Source organism: Phacochoerus africanus, chromosome 10 (genome assembly GCF_016906955.1).
Source record: "Phacochoerus africanus isolate WHEZ1 chromosome 10, ROS_Pafr_v1, whole genome shotgun sequence".
Taxonomy (NCBI): Eukaryota; Metazoa; Chordata; class Mammalia; order Artiodactyla; family Suidae; genus Phacochoerus; species Phacochoerus africanus.
Genome location: NC_062553.1, coordinates 53,534,596 through 53,557,939, shown reverse-complemented (window position 1 = coordinate 53,557,939; position 23,344 = coordinate 53,534,596). Strand labels below are relative to the sequence as shown.

Here is a 23,344-nt window from a genome sequence, read left to right as displayed (position 1 = left end):
AACTATAAATGTAATAAAAATCATTGAGTAATAAAAAAAGAAAGGACAACCAATAGAATGGAAGAAACTAATTTGCAAATCATTTATCTGATAAGGAATATGCATTCAAAATATATAAAGAACTTTTACAACTCAACAATAAAAAGACAAGTCAGTCAACTGAAAAGAAAAATGGGGAAAGGATTTGGATAGACATTTCCCCAACGAAGACAGACAAATGGACAAAGAGTACATGAAAAGATGCTCAACATCTTTAATCATTAGGGAAATGTAAATCAAAATCACAATGAGATACCACTTCACATCCACTAGGATAGCTATCATAACAGGCCCTGCTGAGGATGGAGAGAAATTGGAACCTTATATATTGCTCTTGGGAATGTAAATTGCTGCAATCACTGTGAACACTAGTTTGGCGGTTCCTCAGTAAGTTAAACATGGAATAACCATATAATCCAGAAATTTTGCTCCTGCGTATAAAAAAACCCAAGAGAACTAAAAATTTATGTTCAAACAAAAACTTGTACACGAATATTCACAGCAAAATTATTCCTAATGACCAAATAGTGGAAACAATAGATGACTGGATAAACAAAATGTAATTTTTCCATACAATGGATTTTTGTTTTGTTTTGTTTTGTTTTGTTTCAGGTTTATTTTATTTTATTTTATTTTTAATTTTTTTTATTTTCCCACTGTACAGCAAGGGGGTCAGGTTATCCTTACATGTATACATTACAATTACATTTTTTCCCCCACCCTTTGTTCTGTTGCAACATGAGTATCTAGACAAAGTTCCCAATGCTATTCAGCAGGATCTCCTTGTATATCTATTCTAAGTTGTGTCTGATAAGTCCAAGCTCCTGATCCCTCCCACTCCCTTCCCCTCCCATCAGGCAGCCACAAGTCTTTTCTCCAAGTCCATGATTTTCTTTTCTGAGGAGATGTTCATTTGTGCTGGATATTAGATTCCAGTTATAAGTGATATCATATGGTATTTGTCTTTGTCTTTCTGGCTCATTTCACTCAGTATGAGATTCTCTAGTTCCATCCATGTTGCTGCAAATGGCATTATGTCATTCTTTTTTATGGCTGAGTAGTATTCCATTTATACAATGGAATTTTATTCAGCAATTTAAAAATCCATCCTATACATGGATGGTTCTAGAAAAGATTAAGCTAAGTGAAAAGCCAATTACAAAAGAAAAATTATTGTAAATCTATTCATATGAAATGTCCAGAATAGGCAAAACTATAGAGACAGAAAGTAGATTAGTAGTTGTCTAGGACTAAAGAGTTGGGGAAATGTGAGGAGGCCCTGTTCATGGGTATAGATTTTTTTTCTTATGGAGTGATGAAAATATCTAAAATTGATTATGATGATGGCTGCACAACTACATGAATCTAGTCAAAGCCATTGAAATGTACACCTTAAATGGGTAAATTATTTGCAATATGTATTTTATCTCAAAAAAATTAAAAATATGCATGTCCTAGTGATTTTACTTCTAGAAATGTTTTGTAAGAAAGTATACAAGTGTTCAGATATTCAGCGCACCACTATTCAAAACAGCATAAAAATAAATAAATACCCATCAGTAGATTCAAATTGAACAAATTAAGATGCCCATACAATGAAATACTCAAAGCCAAGCAAAATGATTATCTCCATGTTTACGAATAAATACATCTTAGTAGTAGTAAGGCAACTGTAGTGAGGCAGGGTAATAAATGCATTCCACATGTGTTTAAAGAATATGTATATGTAATATATATATAAATTTTTATATATGTAAAAACATTGCTACTAGAGAAAAAGTGGGGAATAAGTTTGAAGTTGAAAGCTCTAACACAATTTCGATAAAAACAAAATGTTAAACCTAAAGTGCTCCAAAGCCACATCTCGAAGTTACTTTGGAGCTGTGTAATGAGAGATCTTATATGTAGCTAGCAAGTACACACACACACACACACACACACACACACACACACGCGCGCAGTGATATTTGCTCAAAGTCCTAATTGAGTCAGAATTAAAAAACAAAAACAAAAACAAAGCTTGGTGAAGTGAAGGAAAGAAAAAATCCTAGCTTCTAGGCAGAGAAAATAACTCTGCAGTATAAAGGGAAATGGATCAATGTGACAAGCTCACACATAGCCACAGTGAATTAGAGAGTTTTGGAAAGAGAGAAGTGCTTTATCATGCACAGTTTTGTTACACTAAAAATTTCATCTTAATCCAAGGAGCAGGGCAATAACTAAAAGGCATTAGAGCAGTATGAAGCTATAAAGAGAAGCAAGAGTGGATGTAAGGGAGTTGGTAGGCAGTAGTTAGGCATGGCTGGGGTGAACTAAAGATGAAACATGTCTGGAGCTGGGAAACTCAATTTACAAATGGATCATGGCCAGGCCATGTAATATATTGCATATATTACAATAGAATTTTGATCCCCCAACTCTGCCATAATTAGTCTGGGAGGCCAACAACAACCTCTGCAACAATTGGCCTAACATGGTGAAATTTTGGTCAATAAGTGTCAGCTGCCCTAATATTTGCCCCACCTTCCCTTAATTCTAGTTCAAGTCTGTCCAGAGAAAGTCATACTTGTTTGCCAAACCAGTCACACAGGAAGCCTCACTTCCAGGAAACCCACCACCAGCCTTCTCAGACCAATACTCTCCCATCAAATTATACCTGAGGTTTCCTTTTTTTTTCCCAAAGAGCGTTCACACCCCCCACCCGCCTTTGGTTCTTGTCAAACACAGGTGATGGTGGCCAACTCCCTCACTTCAGCAAGCTCTGAATAAATAGGCTTTGCTTGTCCTCATTCAGATGGTCTCCTTTCCTCCTGCAGGGTGTTATCAATCAATGTAAAGGGGTAACTCAGGCCAAAGGAATGGCTGAGACAGAGCAGGAGAAAGTAGAGAGAAACTCCATGATGAGTCTCCCCAGAAAGATAAAGCCTGCCTAGGAGTCAGGGTTGGAGCTGAGAACTTAGAAGAAAAACACACATATGGTACCCTGGAATTTACAGGGGAGACTGAGCAGTCAGTTTTTACAAACTCAACAGTCAATAGCTAAATATTGCTGAGAAATCAGAGGGAAGACTAAGAAAATGAAGATGATTGATGGTTACTTTAAATAAGGTGCAAGACAGATTTAAAGCAGGTTGAAATGGGAATGGAAAAGAATGAATTGGAGACAATAGGACAGAAGAACATTTGAGACCCTTGACTAGGGAGTGTGCATGTTGTTTTCCTGCACAGTCTTGTTGGCATTTAAATCTCCATGCTGACTTGAGGATCCAGACGGCAAAGAGGGCAAAGACAAGGCATAAGTTTCGGTTTGAGATTCCTGAGAAAGAGGGATGGGATGGGGACCACACACAGACAGAGGAAGGGTCTTGCCTTTGATGACACCCAGAGGAAGAGGAGGGTGGGTGTGGGCAGAGTGGGGGGTGGTTAGATGGGATTCTAGTTTTATGCGTGGAAGCTGAGGGATACACCATGTGATGGCTTTTCTCTGTGGTAAGAGGCAAAGCCATCTGCTTTAAGACAAGGGTCTAAAATTTGAGGTGAATCGAAAAAGAAAGTTACTGTGGCGCACAAGGCAGAAGGTGACCCCACAAATGGAGTTTCTGTTGGATAGTCTAGGATGGAAGAATTTAAAGCATCTCTAATCTGACCTCTTGTGTGTTCTCCAACAGCACTTAAGGATTCTTCTAGAACAATGGGATGAAGACAGAGCAGCAGGAGAACTAGTAATACTGGTGGCGATTATGGAAATAATGCATTAGAGGATCCCAGCAGGAGAAAGGGACCAGGCAACACTCAGTGCTCTGGAAGGCCTAATGGGATGGGAGTCATGGCATGGCTGACCAGCTCCTGGCATGACCCTGCTGTGTGGGTCTGAGACCCAAGGAGGAGGCCTTGGAAAAGCCTGGTGGACTCTGCCAATTTTTCTTTTCTAATAAATTTTTTTTCTGTCTTTTTTTTGTCTTTTCTAGGGCTGCACCTGCAGCATATGGAGGTTTCCAGGCTAGGGGTCCAATAGGAGGTATAGCAGCCAGCCTACAACAGAGTCATAGCAACGCGGGATCTGAGCCAGGTCTACGACCTATACCACAGCTCACAGCAACACCAGATCCTTAACCCACTGAGCAAGACCAGGGATAGAACCCACACCCTCATGGTTTCTAATAAAACTTTAACGCAGCAGATTTGAACAAAGCAGAGCAGAAGATAAGTGGTTTGCATTTTTCCTTGTAAATACTTATAAATATTCTAAGTGGTAACAAACTCTCAAGGATTTGAATCATAAATTGGCACTATTCTGCAGAACTGTAGATACATTGACAAGATTTTTAATGTCTCTGGTGATAGATGCTTACATATTTTGTTAAGATCAGGAAGGTTAGAATTCTCACATTTTGATATTATTGGTAATGTGGAGAAAATAGTGGCATTCACCCCACAGCGCTATTTGAAAAAAAAAAAAATGCATCCAAGAGTAAAATGTATTGAAGAAGTTAAATGATTTTGTTTTGCTCAAATCACCTAAAAAACAATAGTCTCTTGCTATTATCTAAGAATAATATATACTTCAAATACATTAGAGCTATGTAGTAATAAAGTTAGCCTGAAATCACCAGGTAAATGAATACTTAACAATGTGAAAACATAACTGAGAAAAAAATGTATGCTACAAAGATATTTTAGGAATTCCCGTCATGGCTCAGTGGTTAACGAATTCAACTAGGAACCATGAGGTTGCGGGTCTGATCCCTGGCCTTGGTTGGGGATCCCACATTGCTGTGGCTGTGGCATAGGCCAGTGGCCACAGCTCCGATTTGGCCCCTAGTCTGGGGACCTCCATGTGCTGTGGGAGGGGCCCTAGAAAAGACAAAAAAAAAAAAAGATATTTTAGATTCTGAATACGATAGAAAGCAGCTACTTTCACTAAATATTGGCAAAAAAAAATTATTACACACTTTTCAATGAGAAATACGTTCCCAAAGTGAAGAAAACTCAAATTAGGCTTAAGTCCATCACATATATATTTTGTATAGGGGGATATACATTTATTATAATATATAAAACATAGCTATATTTTATTTCTTTATATATTCAATATGTTATATACATATTATCATTAAGGTATCATGGTCTTTATTTTTTTCTTGCTTTTTTTTTTTTTTAGGACCGCACCCGAGGCATCTGGAAGTTCCCAGCCCTGGAGTCCAATCAGAGCTACAGCTGTTGACCTACTGCACAGCTCACAGCAAGGCCGGATCCCTGACCCACTGAGCAAGGCCAGGGATGGAACTGCATCCTCATGGATAGTAGTCTGATTCATTCCTCTGCGCCACAGTGAGAAAGCCATCATGGTCTTTATAGAAAAGTTTTATTTCTTCATTAATTTAGGAACATTCACACACTACAAAGGTTTAGAGCCTAAACTTTAGGGCCACCTCTTTTCTTCAAGGAGCTCACATTCCAATGTTGATAAACTTTGAATATGATAAATGGCTTTAAAAATCTACTGATAGAGATGCAGTGATTTGTTAAGAATAGAAGATAATTTTACACTCACTGAATCAGGGTTGGCCTCACCCAGAAATGGAGTTTGAAGAGCAGCTGGGGCAGGAGCAGAGTTTGAACTTGGGGAGTTAAAGTAGGGGAAACACTCCAGCAGAGAGGCCAGCAATGAGTTCAGCCTGGCAGTTAGTACCAGGAAGTCAAGTCGAAAATGTGCGCTGGAGCCTGATGAGAGTAATTCTTAAATCCTAAATAATAAATAAAAGCTTCATGTCATTTCTTTGAGCAAAATTTATGGAGTGCCTGCTATATTCCAGGCAGTTTTATCAGCTAATGATACCAAGATAAATAAACTCAACCCACTGCTGAGAGTCTGGCTAAGCTATTCCACAGTACCACTGCCAGGTATGCATTCTGTGTGGTTGGGTGGCCTTCATGGGGCCTTGAACTGACACCAGCCCCTCATGGGAAGGAAGAGCATGCCCAGGGTCAGGTCACACACAAATGGACAAATGGACATTCTAACGTTACTCCCAGAAGCCTTGTGACCAGGAATCTCCTTCTTCTGTTTTTTTTTTTTTTAATTTTTATTTATTCATTCATTCATTTATGTATTTATTACTTTTTTTTTTTTTTTTTTGCTTTTTAGGGCTGCACTCGTGGCATATGGAAATTCCCAGGCTAGGGGTTGAGTCAGGGCCACAGCTGCCAGACTGTACCACAGCAATGGGTGATCCTAGCCATGTCTGTAACCTATACTACAGCTCACCACAAAGCCGGATCCCTGATCCACTGAGCTAGGCCACCGATCAAACCTGCATTCTCATGGATACTAGTTGGATTCGTTTCTGCTGCACCACAACAGGAACTCCTGGTACTGCTTTTTACAAACAGGATCATCAGGGAAGTCCTTCCTGATGACATCTGTGGTACTGGAGCCCAGAGCTGAGTTACAGGAATGGCTGTGCAGAAACCATGGCAGGGATGAGCCATGACACTATGGCCATGGGCTCCAGGAACCTGCAAGGCAGCTGGATGCCTGCACAGGTCCTGAAAAGAAGAAAAGTGATTTACTCCAGAGGTGGTCAGAAGGGAGGACAGTAGCACTAAAACCAAGGAAAATTAATTCCATGATCTGACTCCCAGAGACAGCTGATGTGTTGACAGAATTTAAGAAGGAGGTCACTAGGGACCTTTCTCAGAATTCAGGGGGGAGCAGGGTGTTAAAAATAGATGGGAGGAGGAGTTCCCGGTGTGACTCAGTGGGTTACAAACCTGACTAGTATCCATGAGGACTTGAGTTCAATCCCTGGCCTTGCTCAGTGGGTTGAGGATTCCACATTGCTGAGGCTGTGGTATAGGCTGGCAGCTCTAGCCCTGATTAGACCCTTAGCCTGGGAACTTCCATATGTCGCAGGCTCTGCCCTAAAATGCCAAAAATAAATAAATAAAAAGGGTAAAAAAAACAAAAATAGATGGGAAGAAAGGAAACAGCCACTTTTTCAAGAAATGTGGCTGTGCGGGGAAGGACATGGCTGGTCACCAGAGAGCACTATGGGGTCAAGGGTCTAACTCTTTTCTTTTTTAAAATGTGAACTACATCTGTTTTGATATACAGAATATTGTGAGGAAGAAAGGGAGTAGTAATTGGATCAAGGTTCCAGAGGCGTGGAGACGTTAGCAATACCCACGGGAGGACTCTCTTAATGAAAGACTAGGGAGGGAAAATAGAAGTGCTGCTGACATGGATGTCTGCAATTGAAGGGCAGGGTCTGATTTTGAAGCTTGATCATCTCCATTTTCTCTGGGAAGAGGAATTTCTCTCTTGCTATGAGTTTGGATAATGAGGTTTAAAAGTTTAAGGAAACTGGAAGTCATTAAAGGTTTGAAGTCTAGCTGCCTGGGAATCAGAGTTGCCTCAAAGTAAGAAGAATCTTTCGCAGACAGCCCTGCTGTCACTGAGAGGAAAGGCTCTCCTCTAGTGGAGATGCTGTGCTGAAGGCGGACGTAGCTTTCCCTTAAGCGAAGGGGGCAGATGAAGTGCGGAGGACACGGTGCTAGGACAGAATCCAGGGCACTAGGACAGAGCAGAAACAGTGTGCAGGCAGGAGGGTGGAGGTTTTGATCAGAGGGCTCAGAAGCCCCTGACTTTAAGGGAGTAAGAATAAGGCAGAAAATAGAGAAGTAGAAGCTCATTTGAATGAGAATCAAGAATGATGAGGGTATTAGCTGGACTCAACTTAAATTACTGTATTAAAAGGTACCTTTACCGGAGTGTCCGGAGTGTCCGCTGTGGCTCATGAGGATGCGTGTTTGATCCCTGGCCTCATTCAGTGGGTTAGGGGATTCAGCATTGCCTGTACATCGCAGACGCACACGTGGCTTGGATCCCACGTTGCTGTGGCTGTGGTGTAGGCTGGCAGCTGGAGCTCCAATTTGCCCCCTAGCTTGGGAACTTCCATATACCGAGGGTTTGGCCTTAAAAAGCAAAAAAAAAAAAAGTACCTTCAGCAAAAACATTTCCATTGCCATTACTTTTGGGAAAGGAAAGTGGGCAAAGGGGCGAGGGAGGGGGGTGGAGGGACACTTCAGACTTCACATTCTTCCAGACTGTCAGGGAAGATGTCATGCCATGAACATGTACTATAATGACTATTAAAAAGCTGGAAAGAGGAGTTCCCAACTTGGCACAGCGGAAACGAATCCAACTAGGAATGATGAGGTTTCAGGTTCCATCTCTGGCCTCCATCAGTGGGTTAAGGAATTGGCATTGCCAGGAGCGGTGGTGTAGGTCACAGACAGCTCAGACCGGGCGTGGCTGTGGCTGTGGCTGTGGCATAAGCCAGCAGCTACGACTCTGATTAGACCCCTAGCCTGGGAACCTCCATAGGCCATGGGTACAGCCCTAAAAAGACAAACAACAGAAAAAAAAATTAAAAAATAAAAATAAAAAGCTGAAAAGAGCATGTGTTGACAGTGCGTAGTTAACCCAGGTCACATATGTATCAATAAAAGCAGGTCTGCAGTCAAACTGTGCTGTGTGAAGAGGACACCTGGTCTCCACTCCTTAGCTCTCACATCCACCTGTAGGCTTGGACTTTCTGGCACGCCTTTAGTTTCCTTCACTCTCACTGACTTAGGGCTGAAGGTGGTGTCAAAATGTTTCTAAGGGGGGAAAAATAAGTATCCAGGAAATAAATTTTATACAGCATGGATGTTCTACTGCACCACCTGGACTGTTGGGAAATCTCACTGGGTATATTTGAGGCAGACTCCTGGGTGTGGGGTATGGGGTGGGAGGGAGGGGGAAAATGACAGAGGAAAGGTTATAGGCTTTGGTATCAAGTGAGCTACGAGTCCACACCCCTCCATGTCACGTTACCTGACCCATCCTTTTACAGCCCTCCTAACTGGATCAGGTCAGGACATGTGATTTTACATAAAACATGTGGAAAACCCAGGGGGATATACGAACCAAACCGGAGGTTCAGCCTCTTCCGAGGGCCACCACCTGCGTCTACAGCGCATTTATCCAGGCATCAAGGTGCTTTGGTTGCAAGACACAAAACAAGTGTGCAAGTATCTAGGACAGTGCCAATCATGCTCTCAGACTCGCAGAGAACACTGATTAAAGCACTGGTTGAACAAAAGCTTGGGAAGTTATCTTTTTTTTTTTTTTCTTAAGTATTAATTTAAATGTTTATTTCCTCTTTACATTTTGTATTACAAACTCATTTAAAGCAACAGCTCTATAAATAACAACTAATTCTAAAATTCAAAAGGAAATACAAAGGACCTAAATAGCTGCAGTTTGGGGCTGCCTCCTAGGAAAGTGATCTTGATGTGTATCTGGCACTGGCTGTTACACTCCTGCTGGATTCCAAAATGTGACTTTTACACATTCTTCAAAGTACTGGAGCTGGAATGCAGGGCTAGTCTAAACACTGAGAAAATGGATGCTGTAACCTGAGCAGTTCTTTAAAAGGCTTACCCAACTTTTGTAAAGGACTGCTATTATTAAATGGTTTATATGGCTTTGACTGAAGTTACGCTTTGGTTTACAAATTTGGTTTATAGGTCAAATTTTTCCTTAACTTTGATAATTCAAATTTCACCTCTCTATCTTGTTTACTTGCAGCCCTAGTATTTATGGCAGGTGGTTTGTGGAGAAAACCAATATAATCTGTGGCTGACTAAGGGCTTTGTTCCGGCATATGCAGGAATTCCCTTCCTACTGCGAATGGTGCCTCTTTGTTATCTGTGGAGGAGTGCTGGAAAAATCTTGAACTTCTCACTCCTCCTAGGCACAGACTTGACCACTGTTTACATGAGGAACTGAAATGCATTATCAACACACACCAAAGGATTTTTCTAATAATATAGCAAATCCTTTTAAGGCATGGTTTAGTCCCTATTAATTGGCTTCTCAGGAACTTCCTTCCTATTGCAACTCTCTGGAACCCTCCACCAAATTTATTTTTCATACTTTGATAGCAGAGAGTAATTTGTTACAGACACAGGCATAGAGAACATGGCTTTTTGTCTCAGTCTTCCTGATAAACGCTTATTACTGAAAGACTCTTCCTTTATTTAACATCCTACTATAGGGTACTCATTGCTTTGAAAAGCACATATTAAACGCCAGGCACAGCCACCATTCTTTCCTTTGAATGTATAGTGCCACTATTACTCCAGTCCACAGGCCAACTGAATAGGCTAATTCAGCAATTGCCTGTGTTATGTTAACCAGCTGAGGAATATTTCTATGACATTTTTAAAAAAAGATACATTTCATATGAATTAAAGAGCTTAAAATAATTACAATGGAATGTCAAGTTCCTTATTTTTTAGTATGAAGTAACTTAAACTCGGGCAGTTAATTGATTCAAGCAGTTTTACTGATGCTGGTGGTGGTGTACAGTCATGGCTTTTTCCATGAATGCAAAAAAAAGGAGGGAGGACAATATTTTTCCCCAAATTTATGCTTAAAGACGCAACCATCAAGACTATTAGTGAAGCTGGAAAACTGTCATGTCATTAATTTTACAGTGATTTTGTATATTGAAAGAAACATCCTCAGGAATAATAAACTGCTAAGTACTAAGGCTAATACATCAACGATTTGGCCTTGTTGGGCAAATGTGTCCAGATGCTTTCAAGCACACAGTGGCCTTAAAGGGAAATGTGCTTTTTCTGGATAACATACGGAGTTTTTCAAAACACATGTTTAAAGATACCTTTATAATTAAATTCCCCTGGTACCCGATTTTTTTCATTATGAAAATTCTTAAACACACACAGCAGTATTAATTTCCTTATAACTATCACTCAGATTCAACAATCAAGATTTTTGTACATGTTCTTCATATATCCTATTAGATGATTAAAACAATTTCCTGGAATTCCCCTTGTGGCTCAGTGGTTAACGAATCTGACTAGGAATCATGAGGTTGTGGGTTCAATCCCTGGCCTGGCTCAGTGGGTTAAGGATCCGGTGTTGCCATGAGCTGTGGGGTAGGTCAAAGACCTGGCTCGGATCTCGTGTGGCTCTGGCATAGGCCGGTGGCTACATCTTTGATTAGACCCCTAGCCTGGGAACCTCCATATGCCGTGGGTGCGGTCCTAAAAAGACTAAAATAAAATAAAGTAAAATAAAACAATTCCCAAACATCATTTCATTTCACCGTTAGTATGCAGACTGTTAGTATGCATTCCTTAAACTGACATCACTGCAATGTCATTATCACATACTCAAAATGTAAATAAACATTCTCAAGTATATCTAATCTAAAACACTCCCTACACAGAGTAAAACTATTTTCTATCAGAAGTACCTCAGGGGGGAGTTCCCCATTGTGGCTCAGCAGGTTAAGAACCTAACTAGTATCCATGAGGATTAGTGTTAGATTCCTGGCCTTGCTCAGTGGGTTAAGGATCTGGGTAAACTGTGGTGTAGGTCACAGACATGGTTCACATCTCGTGTTGCTGTGGCTGCGGTATAGGCTGGCAGCTGCAGCTCCAGTTCAACCCCTGGCTGGGAACTTCCATGTGTCTTGGGTGTAGCCCTAAAAAGCAAAGTATAAAAAAGAAATACCTCAGGGGAAAGGCACCCGTGAATGGAGAGGCATGCACCTCCTCTGAAGACAGTTGTGTCTGTGCAACTTTCTTCTTACTGCCAAATTAGCTGAGGGGAAAAAGGAAATATTAGGAGCATTACATAAATGAGTTGTTTAACCTGGAGAATGGGACCCAAATTATACTGTGATTATTTGCTATTTGTTCAGATGTGATTATGATATTAAAAACCCACAAGATGCAAATGTGTGCCAGGTATTCTTAACAGTTCACATGTGTGGTGGGATCTATAGCCCTAACAGTTCACATGGATGGCAGGATCTACTGGTAAAATTTTTCTCCTACATGACTACTTCCTAAATGCTCTTGGAGTTTTCATTTTATGCACTGAATTAATCACAAGTATTTTACAAGAATATTTTCCAAGTTGTTCCGTGTTTTGAGAGGGGAAACAGTTTGAATAGCCATTGCTATAAACAGTTAGAAGGCATCAGCTGCTTAAAGAGTTGCTAATTTGAAACTTTTCTTATTTATGTAAAAAAAAAGGCAGACCAGGAGCCTTCATTTGAAATAATCTCAATGATCAAACGTCTGATTAATTTAAAGGTAGAGACTGAATATTTAACAAGTTATGCACCATTTTCTGTTCTAAATGGAGAACTATATTATCAAGGGAATTATCTAACATATTTGTATATAAATGTTGTCACCTTTCTATTTAAATTTGGGCTGGCTTTTTCCCTTAGTGAGAAAACTTCCAAATTTTTTTTTTTTCACTTGCCAGTGCTTTGAAATCTTACATATTTGGTTTTGAAGTAAAAGTACTTTAGGATAACTTTACTAGATTCCTGTTAAGAACAACACAGCTAATACATTCTTTGAAAAATATGTCAAGTAGATAAATATTTATCTCGACTATACGTACTTTGACTTCTTTTGGCTCTATAAACACAACATTAAAAATCGCACTTTTTAAAGTGACACATCTAACTATATATCTAGAAATAACAGCTATCCTTTTACTTATAAGGACAACATATCTGTAATAGCCTTGGGATCAATTTTCTTTGAATTTAGAAACATAGTGGTAAAATATTTATCATCATTTGAAAATCCAGCTATTATTTTAAAATAGCCGAATAACATACCTCACAAAATAAAGAGCATACTTGTGAAATCCTACACGTCTACCCCAACACCCCAAAGCAAACCTAGGAGATTTTCAACAGAAACAGTCATGGTGTGAGGCCCAGGCACAAACAGACATAAAAACAAGTTACTCATTACAAATGGTCATAAGTCCTACCTGGTCTCTGTCCGCAGATAAGTAGAAGATTCATCATAAAAATAAAAAATACTAAAAAGAACTGTCGAAACCTCATCTTTCTGCCACACTGCAGTAGGTGAGACAGCCCACGAGGTCGCAGTCTGAATGGTCCGCGGTGCCCCGGGACCCTCCTCTCATGCTAAGGATAGACCTCGGCCGGCAGCTGCTGCGCTCAGGAGGTTGATGGTCACCGCGCACGAGTGACTGTGGCCTCGGGCCAGTCTCAGACCCCTCCTCCACCCGCTCCCGCCCGTCCCGCCCCTTGATTTCCATAAGTAAATACGTGCAATGAGCTGAGCCATCTCGGAACAGACCGGGTGGGAGTTCGGCCCCCAGCTCCCATGGGGGAGGCTGATCAGCCCCGAGTGGAGCTGCCTCCTTCCTCTCCATTTACATCTGTTTACAATTTACATCGTCCACGCTGGTCCCACATGCAGAAACCCAGCGGAATGACAGGAAGTCCCTTGTCCTTTTCAGAAGGAATTCTGGAGCGCTAACTCAGACTGCCAAATGCTTTGTGGCCTGAACATGTGGCCAAGTCTTCCTCCTTTCCAAACCTACTGCAAAGTGGTGACTTTTTTCCCCAAATCTCTAAACTGCTTGTTACGTGGGTTTACTCATTAAACATTCCTGGCATTTAGAATGTTCTGAAATAAATCTCCAAACTGTATATATTTATATTTTGTAAAGTGCAGCCTCTAAGATAATGGAGATAATTTTCATCTGCAGTATATCCAGGGTTTTAAAAAAAGGAAGTTGGGGTAAGCCACAGATTCCTAGAATCTGTGTTCTGTTAAAAAATTTATATAGGGTGGCTGGTACATCTCCCATGCAGAAATGAGGGGTGAAGAAAGGACCTCCCAGCTCCTCTTGGGATGAGCCCAGAAGACAAAGGCAATCATGTGTTATCTTCACACACGCTCCAAGACATCTTGTTAAGTGCTTCCTTGCCTGTCATAGGTAGCTGTTACAAATGAAGAAGCCAGTACCTACTATAAAGTCAACTGAAACAGTAGTATAGATACACTCAAATATATGTAGAGACAAAATACCAAATCTAAAGAGTAGGCAAATTGTGAGTTGCCAGGAATTGTATTGCATTATGTTTCTCTAGATTCAGGCAGTTGGTACAGGACATTGAGGTTTGAAATTAATGCATAATTTGCTTGCGTGTGTGTGTGTGTGTGTGTGTGTGTGTGTGTGTGTTTAAGGTCACACCTGTAGCATATGCAAATTCCCAGGCTAGGGGTTGAGTCAAAGCTGTAGCTTCTGGCCTAGGCCATAGCCACAGCAACGCCAGATCTGAGCCACGTCTGCAATCTACACCACAGCTTACAGCAATGTCGGATCCTTAACCCACTGAGCAAGGGCAGGGAATGAACACATATCCTCATGGGTACCAGTCGGGTTCGTCACCGCTGAGCCACAAAGGAAAGTCTAATTTGCTTGATCTTAGATATCAGTCTGTAAGAAGCATATGCATGCACTTTATAACAGGCCAGAACATACAGAAATTCTTAAAATCACTTTCTTAAAATCCTGAGAATATTTGCCCATCTGACTGGAAGCTTGGGGTTAAGGGGCACTATGTTGCCGTGCTATATTTGGGCACCACTCCATGACATCAACTGAAAACAAGAGTGTGGACTTGTGGTTTAAAAGTGCTTAAGAACAGCAAAGGGAGGGACTGTTGGAGTTGACACATCTGCCTGAAAGCTTCCAGTACAGCACACTGGGATCTGCAAGCTGACAGAGGTGAGCATTTAGTCCAGCAAACCACCTGGAGACTGATAGTTTACAGTACAACTCCAGGCCAAATCTTAAGTCCATTCAGAGTATTCGTGAGCTTTCTCTGGGGTGAGATAGTGGCTACTACAAACTGCATATACCGATTAAAATTTCCATATTTCATTTCCAGCCGATCAACAATGAACTCCTAGAAAATGGCTAATACAAGAAAGTACTGGGAAGATTATCTCCTCAGTCAGCATACAGAGAAGTGCTATATTTAAGTTATGTAACCAGTTTAAACATAATTTTGTCATTTAAAAAAGTGAGATAAAATGGAAGTTCTTACTGTGGTTCAGCAGGTTAAGAACTCGACTAGATTCATGAGGATGCGAGTTTATTCCCTGGCCTCGCTCAGTTGGTTAAGGATCTAGTGTTGCCACAAGCTTTGGTGTAGGTTACAGATAGAGCCCAGATCCAGTGTTGCCTTGGCTATTGCGTAGGCCGGGAGCTGCAGCTCTGATTCAGCCCTTAGCCCGGGAACTTCCATATGCCACAGATGCAGCCATAAAAAGAGAAAAAAAATGAGATAAAATACCCTGTATTCCACCTGAAATAGTTACAAGGGTTTAGTGAGATAACATATTGCATTTATGAAAGTTGACATTATCTATTCTATTCTATTCTATTCTATTCTATTCTATTCTATTCCATTAATTTTTGCTTTTTAGAGTCATATCTGTGGCATATGGAGGTTCCCAGGCTCAGGGTTGAATTTGAGCTACAGCTGCCAGCCTGCACCACAGCCACAGCAACGCAGGACAGGATCCGAGTCACATCTGCGACCTACACCACAGCTCACAGCAACACTGGATCCTTAACCCACTGAATGAGGCCAGGGATCGAACCCGAAACCTTATGGTTTCTAGTTGGATTCGTTAACCACTAAGCCATTACAGGAACTCCCAATAAAGAATAATTTTAAAATATATAAATAGGAGTTCCCATCGTGGTGTAGCCGAAACAAATCCAAGTAGGAACCATGAGGTTTCGGGTTCAATCCCCGGCCTTGCTCAGTGGGTTAAGGATCCAGTGTTGCCCTGAGCTGTGGTGTAAGTCACAGACATGGCTTGGATCCCTCATTGCTGTGGCTCTGGCGTAGGCTGGCAGCTACAGCTCTGATTAGATCCCTAGCCTGGGAACCTCCATATGCCGCGGGTGCGGCCCTAGAAAAGGAAAAAAAAAAATTATTCTTTATTCTTTCTAAAAACAAGGAAGAAGTTGATGATGATGATTAAGAAGATGTTTTCTGGGAGTTCCCTTGTGGCACAGCAGGGTAAGGATCCAGCATTTTTACTGCAACAGCCCAGGCTGCTGCTGTGATGTGGTTTCGATCCCTGGCCTGTGAGAACTTCTGCGTGGTACAGGTGTGGACAAAAAAGAACAAAAAAAGAAGTTGGTTTCTGTAGTACAGTGAAATAGTATATAAAGTTGATGAGAAAACTGAAATGCTAGACACTAAAGGACAGTGACAATTGACCTGGCATTTCTGTGGATCGTGAGTCCACAGCATCAATAAGTCACTTTTCTGTGAATACTTCAAAACATCCAAATTAGGCTTGCTCTTCTCACATCTCTTATTTATGCTCATGTTCTGTGTTTCTTTTCTTTGAAAAGACCTGCTCTGTTAGTCCAAACTTTACTTAACTGAGATCCTACTAGATGTTCAGGATTTAACCCAATCATTCCAAATCAGTTCAACAGGTATTTGCTGAGGACTTAAATTGGCTACCATGTTCCAAGCTCTGGTTCCAGGTACTAGGGATAAAATGAAGAATCAAAGATTCTACTCTTGTATTTAATGTTTACTCATTAAATTTTATCAAATTTAATATAATTTTCGTATAAATTCATTAGATTTCCTCTACAAGCATTTCCTAACTCTTGCCAACTGAAAGTGATTTCAGTTCTGTTCTGGGAATCTGGAAAATGTCTTGTTATCATGGCCTTTTCACCACCAAGGCTGTATGCCTCTCTTGTGGACCATTACACATTCATCCTGACAGTTTCTTGAGGGTGTATGGACTCCTGCAGAAATAAAAACTCCTTGACACTTGCCCTTTCTCCTTTTGATGTCTTCTGTGGAGCCTAGAAATATTGAATTCATATCAATTTGAATTGAGTATGAAAATCATGAGATATTAAAAAATGAATGGGAGTTCCTGTCGTGGCTCAGTGGTTAACGAATCCGACTAAGAACCATGAGGTTGTGGGTTCGACCCCTGGCCTTGCTCAGTGGGTTAAGGATCCGGCGTTGCTGTGAGCTGTGGTGTAGGCTGGAGGCTATAGCTCCAATTCGACCCCTAGCCTGGGAACCTCCATGTGCCGCGGGTGCGGCCCTAGGGAAAAAAAAAAATGAATGGGTGCTGGGAGTTTCCCAGTGGCTTAGCTGGTTAAAAGTCTGGTGTTGTCACTACTATGTCCCAGGTTTGATCTCTGGCCAGAGGGCACTTCCACATACCATGGGCATGGCCAAAAAAACAAAAACAAACAAAAATGAGTGAGTGAGAACTTAAAACTAGTATGACTCTGGAAGTGAATATAGGAATAAAGAAAAGGAATATGTAAAAAAATTTACCTAGAAAAGGTGAAAAAGGGGGAAAAAAGTCCAGTTCAGGAATTAATTAGAACCATGGCTATTTATTCATTAGGATAGCTGTTTATGGAACTTGACCTAGACAAGAACAAAGACTAGGTTACCTTTCAAGCCTGAAAATTTGTGTTCTGTAACTATGGTCCATAGCCTGTGACTTATCTACCTCTATAAAATGTAAACTCCATGAGGGTTGGACATTTTATGTTTGCTTCATTGTCATAGCTTCCTTATCTGAAATATTGTTGCATAAAATTCCACTCAGTTTCTTAGTAAAGCACACCCTAGTACTCTTAGGTTCTGCTCTTGGTTTCTGGTTTAATACCTGTCTCTGTTTGTGGTGGGTTTAGCTCCTGCCCAGAGGTGGGCTCATTAATAACCAAGCCTGGCAGAGACAGACTATGGCCTGATTTCCTCTTTGCCTCCTGGTTGCCTGGATGGTGTTGACTGCCCCTTCCTAACCTTGCTCTGACTTCGGTTATCTGCCCAAGGCCTGGCTTCCCTTGGGTTTCCCCTGGCTTTCCACGTCCTCAATCTCTAAGCTTTCTGACCCTCTGGACTTCACATGAACACATTGACTGACTTCTGGTTTCATTATACATTTTTCTGTTGCTCCTTGGTCCCATTTTGACCACTTTGGGGTCTAGACCCGATCCCATGTGTTTAGTTTCCATTCACTTCATTAGTTCTCTGAGGCTGCTTTTCATTCTCTACAATCATTCTTGGGTCCCAAATTAACAATGAAGAAGAAACTGACAACCGGAGTTATAGACAACAGAATCATTATCAATAAAAAGGTATTGGCTTTGCAAAAATATGAGAGCAAAATTGGCATTCTCCCTGCTTTGAGGCCATAGTGAATTAGACATGTTAGAGATTACAAATGGATAAAATTAGAATATTGACTGTGCTAAAACATTTACTCGGTAAAATGCTCACTCAGAAATTTTCCCAGGATCTTCTTGGGCATATGCACTAGTTGAAAAAACATTACTGATCATAAATGCTGCATCAAGCTAATATCTGAGCCAAAACACATATTTTCACAAGAAACCAAAATTCCAAAAAAGGCACACACTTTTGAGAGTATGGATATCTTTTTAGCCCTCATACCCCTGGCAAATTAGAAAAAAAAAAATAGCGTGGTCAGGGTTACAGTAGACTCTCAATGATAACAAGTACAGAAATAATCAAGGTAGCAACATATGTGAGATGTCCAGACCCCTCCCTTGTGGTGACTCTTTCTTACCCAGGCTACTGGGTTAAAGTGATTGGCCAAATGGCATTAAGAAAACTTGTCATGGAGGTACATTAAATAGGAATATTGGTGACCTTTACATATTTTTCTAATGAATGAATCAGGTAAAAATCATTCAATACTTTGTAATATTTCTCTCTTTTAAAAAATCAGTGATAGAGTTCCCATTGTGGCGCATAGTAAACAAATCCAACTCAGAACCATGAGCTTGCAGGTTCAATCCCTGGCCTTACTCAGTAGGTTAAGGATCTGGTGTTGCCATGAGCTGTGGTGTAGGTTACAGAAGCGGCTTGGATCTGGCGTTGCTGTGGTCTGGTGCAAGCCAGCAGCAACAGCTCCAATTAGACCCCTAGCCTGGGAACCTCCATAATGTCGCAGGTGTGTCCCTAAAAAGACAAAAAGAAAGACAAAAAAAAAATCAATGAGATATCTTGGATTTATCTTCTTTACCCCAAATTATAACCTCGTTTTATGCTTATTTTTATCAAAAACTGTCTCCAGAATTTTCATAATAAATCCAGTGATTCCTAGACTATGATTATTGTTTATTGGGTGAATTGTATATGATATAAAGCTGCTAGTAAATCTTGCATTGGAATTCTTTAAGGCCATATTTAAGACTGAGATAGTCATGGAATCTTGAGTGTCTTTTGAACCACAGGACTTGAATGGTCTAGAGTTTAAACTGGTGAAACAGAAACTGAATGTTTGACTCTTGGCTTGTGATGATTTGGTTCATCACCAAAATCCGAAGGTAATTTGTTGTGATGGAAACAGCATGACCATAGGAGTCAGGCAACTTGCATTTTTAGTCCTGGCTCCTGTCACTAAGTCACATAGCTTTGGTCAAGTCATTTTATCAGATCCTTCACTTAAAATGTGAGTTATTTAGTCTTTACATTTACAGATCCTTAAGTCCTCTGAAACCCTAACTTTTGGCTCTACTTCAATTTCCTTTGACTGAAAATGTAAGAGGCTTCATTAATCCATTTAATAAATATGAAGTGAACATATGTGGGGATTTTGTTCCATTTTATGAGGAAGAAAAGCATAAGCCCAGAGCATGCATGTCTCATATTGACCCCTCAGGTGGTAGTGTGCTAACTAGGGGATGGTTGACAAAGTACAGCAATCGTTGATCAATTTCCAAGCATTTCATCCTTTCAGTCCTGAACTTTACTTCACTCCCTAGTAACATCCTGCAGAACATCATTTCTCTTTCCTGGAGAATCCAGTCCCATCCATGTTCCCCCCACCGGGGGCTCTCCCCCCACCCAGAAGCTGGCCAGTGTTGCTACCTGGGCCTGACTTTCTTCCTGATCATTAGTCAAGAAGAGTTTTCAGCTCTCTTTTCTATGAGTGCCCATGTGAGCTATTTGAAAACAATATAGGATACAGTTCTCTGTCATGCCTTTTGACCCGGCTGGGGGGAGTATTGTATTATTACTTATTATTTCCATGCTACTTCTGCGTTCCCTAAACTTGGCACCTGAGCTAGAAACATTTGTGATCAGTTAATCAGCTACTGTGACTGTTTTACATCTATTGAGCCCTTATCACACACAATATTTAAACTAGTTTATGTGCTATCGAAGTCTAGGAAAGGCCCGAGAAATATAAATATTATGTGTATATTATGTATATATAAATATTCCATGTATATATTCCAATTCTAACATTATACATATATATACATACATGAGATTCCCACATACACACACACACACACACACGTATATATGTGTGTGTGTTTGTGTTTTGGAATTGAAGTCCAATCCATTCCTTTATACAAATTAAAAAACTGTCATTAAATAACTTCCCAAAGGCCAACACAATTTAGTAATAGAACAAATCTTGGAGTTCCTGTTGTGGAGCAGCAGAAATGAATCCAACTAGGAACCATGAGGTTGCAGGTTCCATCCCTGGCCTTTCTCAGTGGATTAAGGATCTAGCATAGCCATGAGCTGTGGTGTAGGTCACAGACATGGCTCAGATCCTGTGTTGCTGTGGTTGTGGCATAGGCTGGCAGCTAGAGCTCTGATTTGACCCTTAGCCTGCGAACCTCCATATGCCACAAGCGCAGCCCTAAAAAACAAAAACAAAAACAAAAAAAAAACAAAACCAAAACAAAATACCCACAAATCTGCACCATGAAGATTCTTGTTAGAAGCAAGTTTAACATGAAAGATTTTCTATCACTCACTGTGTGCCAAGCGTTACTGTAGGAACTTTACTTAAAAACTAGTTTAATCCTCACAACAGCCCTCTTTTGTCTGTTTTACAAATTAGGCAACTGTGGAGTAGAGAAATGAGGTAATTTCCTAAGGTTGTGTAGTGCAAACAACAGACCTAGCTAGGGTCTGGACCCAGATAGTGAGACCCCAGAGTTCCTCTTCTGAGCAGCTATGACCTTTCCATAGCTGCAGAAATAAAACCATCCTTTTCATATGTTGAGCTTCATGGAGCCATCTTTAATATTTGAAATGAAAATGGTTTTGTATTTTTAATCAATCTCTATTTGAATATTAAGTTGTATCTGTGCTCTTCAAATGAACAAATCATGTAAGTTTTCTGTCTGACTGATGAACTTCCAATCAAATGCTATTTTTCAGAAATATAATGGTTGTAATTATAGACTGTATGCGTATTTGTAAGTCTTAGAGATGGGTGATAAGTTAGGTTAGGCTACTGCTTTCTTTTCCAGTGAGCAGCTTTAAGACATCCCCTTCCTCTGTAATGCAAACACAGGTCTCTGTATATGTCATACTAATTTGCCAAAAATAATCTGGACAGATAATCGCAGGAGTGTCTTTCTACTTCTGGCCCTTATCGAAGTCAGAACTCCACACCGAACTTCATTTCTTTCAAAAAGTCTGTGAGCTCAAAAAGTCTGTAAGCCAGCCCATATGGATCCAATTACTTAATTGTCTGCAGAGTCGTAAGGGCAGTTCCTTATACCAATGTGGGCCTTTCTGTCAGATCTTGCTGCTCCTCTCACTGACCCTTTGTCCTTTCTGGAGGAACAAATCAGTAGCAGACGCTGTTGGGTGAGTGCTGCCAGGTGTGTGTGTGCGCGTGTGCGTGTGTGTGCGTGCGTGTGTGTGTGTGTGTGTGTGTGTGTGTGTGTGGCATGCGCATACGTGCACGTGAAGGAAAAATGTGTGTGTTAATCCAGTTATTTGAAAATAAAAAGAATAAAATGCCTAGTAAAAGGGAAAAATGGGAAGAAAGAAAATAGGAGGAAGCAAGACAAAGGGAAAGCCGAAAAGAGAGGAGCTCACATGTTGGGGAATTTCAGTAGTCTTTATTTGTCTATTTTTGGGAAAATCTGTCTTACATATTTAATTACCACATAACACGATGGCTTCTGGCAAAAAGCAATACTACCACCATGCCAAATTAAGTGAAGTTAAGGAAGTTGTAGAGCTGGAATTACAATCTCATGGAAAGGACTTTAAATTTTGAAAGGACTTTGCTAGGCATCTAATCACACCTCAGCATGAGGTAAGGAGGCTAGTTAGCATACTAATGTTCCCTCCAGATTAGAGCAGAGGACAAGGCAGTGTCACTTTCCATTAAAGCTCACCTTAAAAATAAAAATGGCAGAGGTGATCAACCTCTTCACTCTGTTTTCTGCTGATTCTCTGCTCGGTTTCTCTGATTCCTTTTATCTCATTCTTTTTCAAAACCTATTGCAGGGAGATTGATGTCAGCAAAACAGGGTGGAAGGAAAATCTCAAGGCAAAATTACTAAGGCTTTCTCCTCCACAGTTTGGAGACCACATTCCTTTACTTTTGATGATTTGTCAGTGCTGCCTACAGGTGAAGAATGAAGCACAGGTGATTGCTTGGTGGAGCCCACATAAACGACCCCTCAAACAGTCAAGATTCCCTGCACTTATAGGTTCACTACTGTTCTTTAATGGCTTTTCTTTCCCTCACCTGAGGGGTGAGGGTTGCTCAAATACTGGCCAGCTCCTTTTGAACACAGGGCATGAATATAGCACTACTAAGTGGTGCCCTTCTATATACTAAGTAGCATTTTACATAGGCTACATTGATTGATAAATAAGATGCCATCATTGAAGCTGAGTTTCCCTAAAATCGAGTTTCCTTACTGAGTTTTTTTTTTTATTACTTATAGGTTTTATTACATTTATAGGTGTACAACAATCATTACAACCAAATTTTACAGCATTTCCATCCCAAATCCTCAGTGCCTCCCCCCCACCCCCCAAACTGTCTCATTTCTCTTACTGAGTTAATGATTAATGTCTCTAAAAACTTCCTTCCCTTTCTTGTCCCCTCTGGCCTCAGTCCTATGCTCACTGAACACTGATCAACCAGAGGCAGGTGACTACAGTTGCGGTGCTCAAACATCATTGATGCACTAAAATTGCTACTCGGGATATCATCATTAACTTACAAACGCAAGTTGTTTCTCCAGGGCAGGATGAGCTCACAGACCCTTGAGCTGTAGACCACTTGGCCAGAGAATCATAAACCAGAGACATCCTGATTCCCAAAACTAGATTAAGAAATGTCACAAGTTGATGAATCCAGCCTCTTTGTTCTAAAGATCAAGCTGGAGTGCATCAATGCAAAGATCAGGCTGGAGTGCATCTGAGGCTTGCTCGGTGTCTTGCAATAAACCCTTACTTTGCTGCAAACTCCTGCTTCCAGAGTTTGGCTTCCTGAGCTGCAGACACATGACCCTTTGCTTGGTTATATCTAGCCAATCTTCTACTAAGGACTTAACAAGCAA

The 23,344-nt window shown here is 40.7% G+C and overlaps 1 protein-coding gene across 1 annotated transcript in view; it reads right to left on the bottom strand.

Moving 5' to 3' along the window:
* Positions 1–13,158, bottom strand: part of APELA (apelin receptor early endogenous ligand) — a 33,615-nt gene extending 20,457 nt beyond the window's left edge. Inside the window, exons 1-2 of the mRNA XM_047799513.1 lie at positions 12,920–13,158; positions 11,633–11,722 (exon numbers count right to left, since the gene is read on the bottom strand). Coding sequence (XP_047655469.1) covers positions 11,634–11,722; positions 12,920–12,995 — 165 coding nt within the window. The 5' untranslated portion in view covers positions 12,996–13,158 and the 3' untranslated portion in view covers position 11,633. The remainder of the gene's footprint in view (positions 1–11,632; positions 11,723–12,919) is intronic.
* Between the last annotated feature and the right edge of the window lie 10,186 nt (positions 13,159–23,344).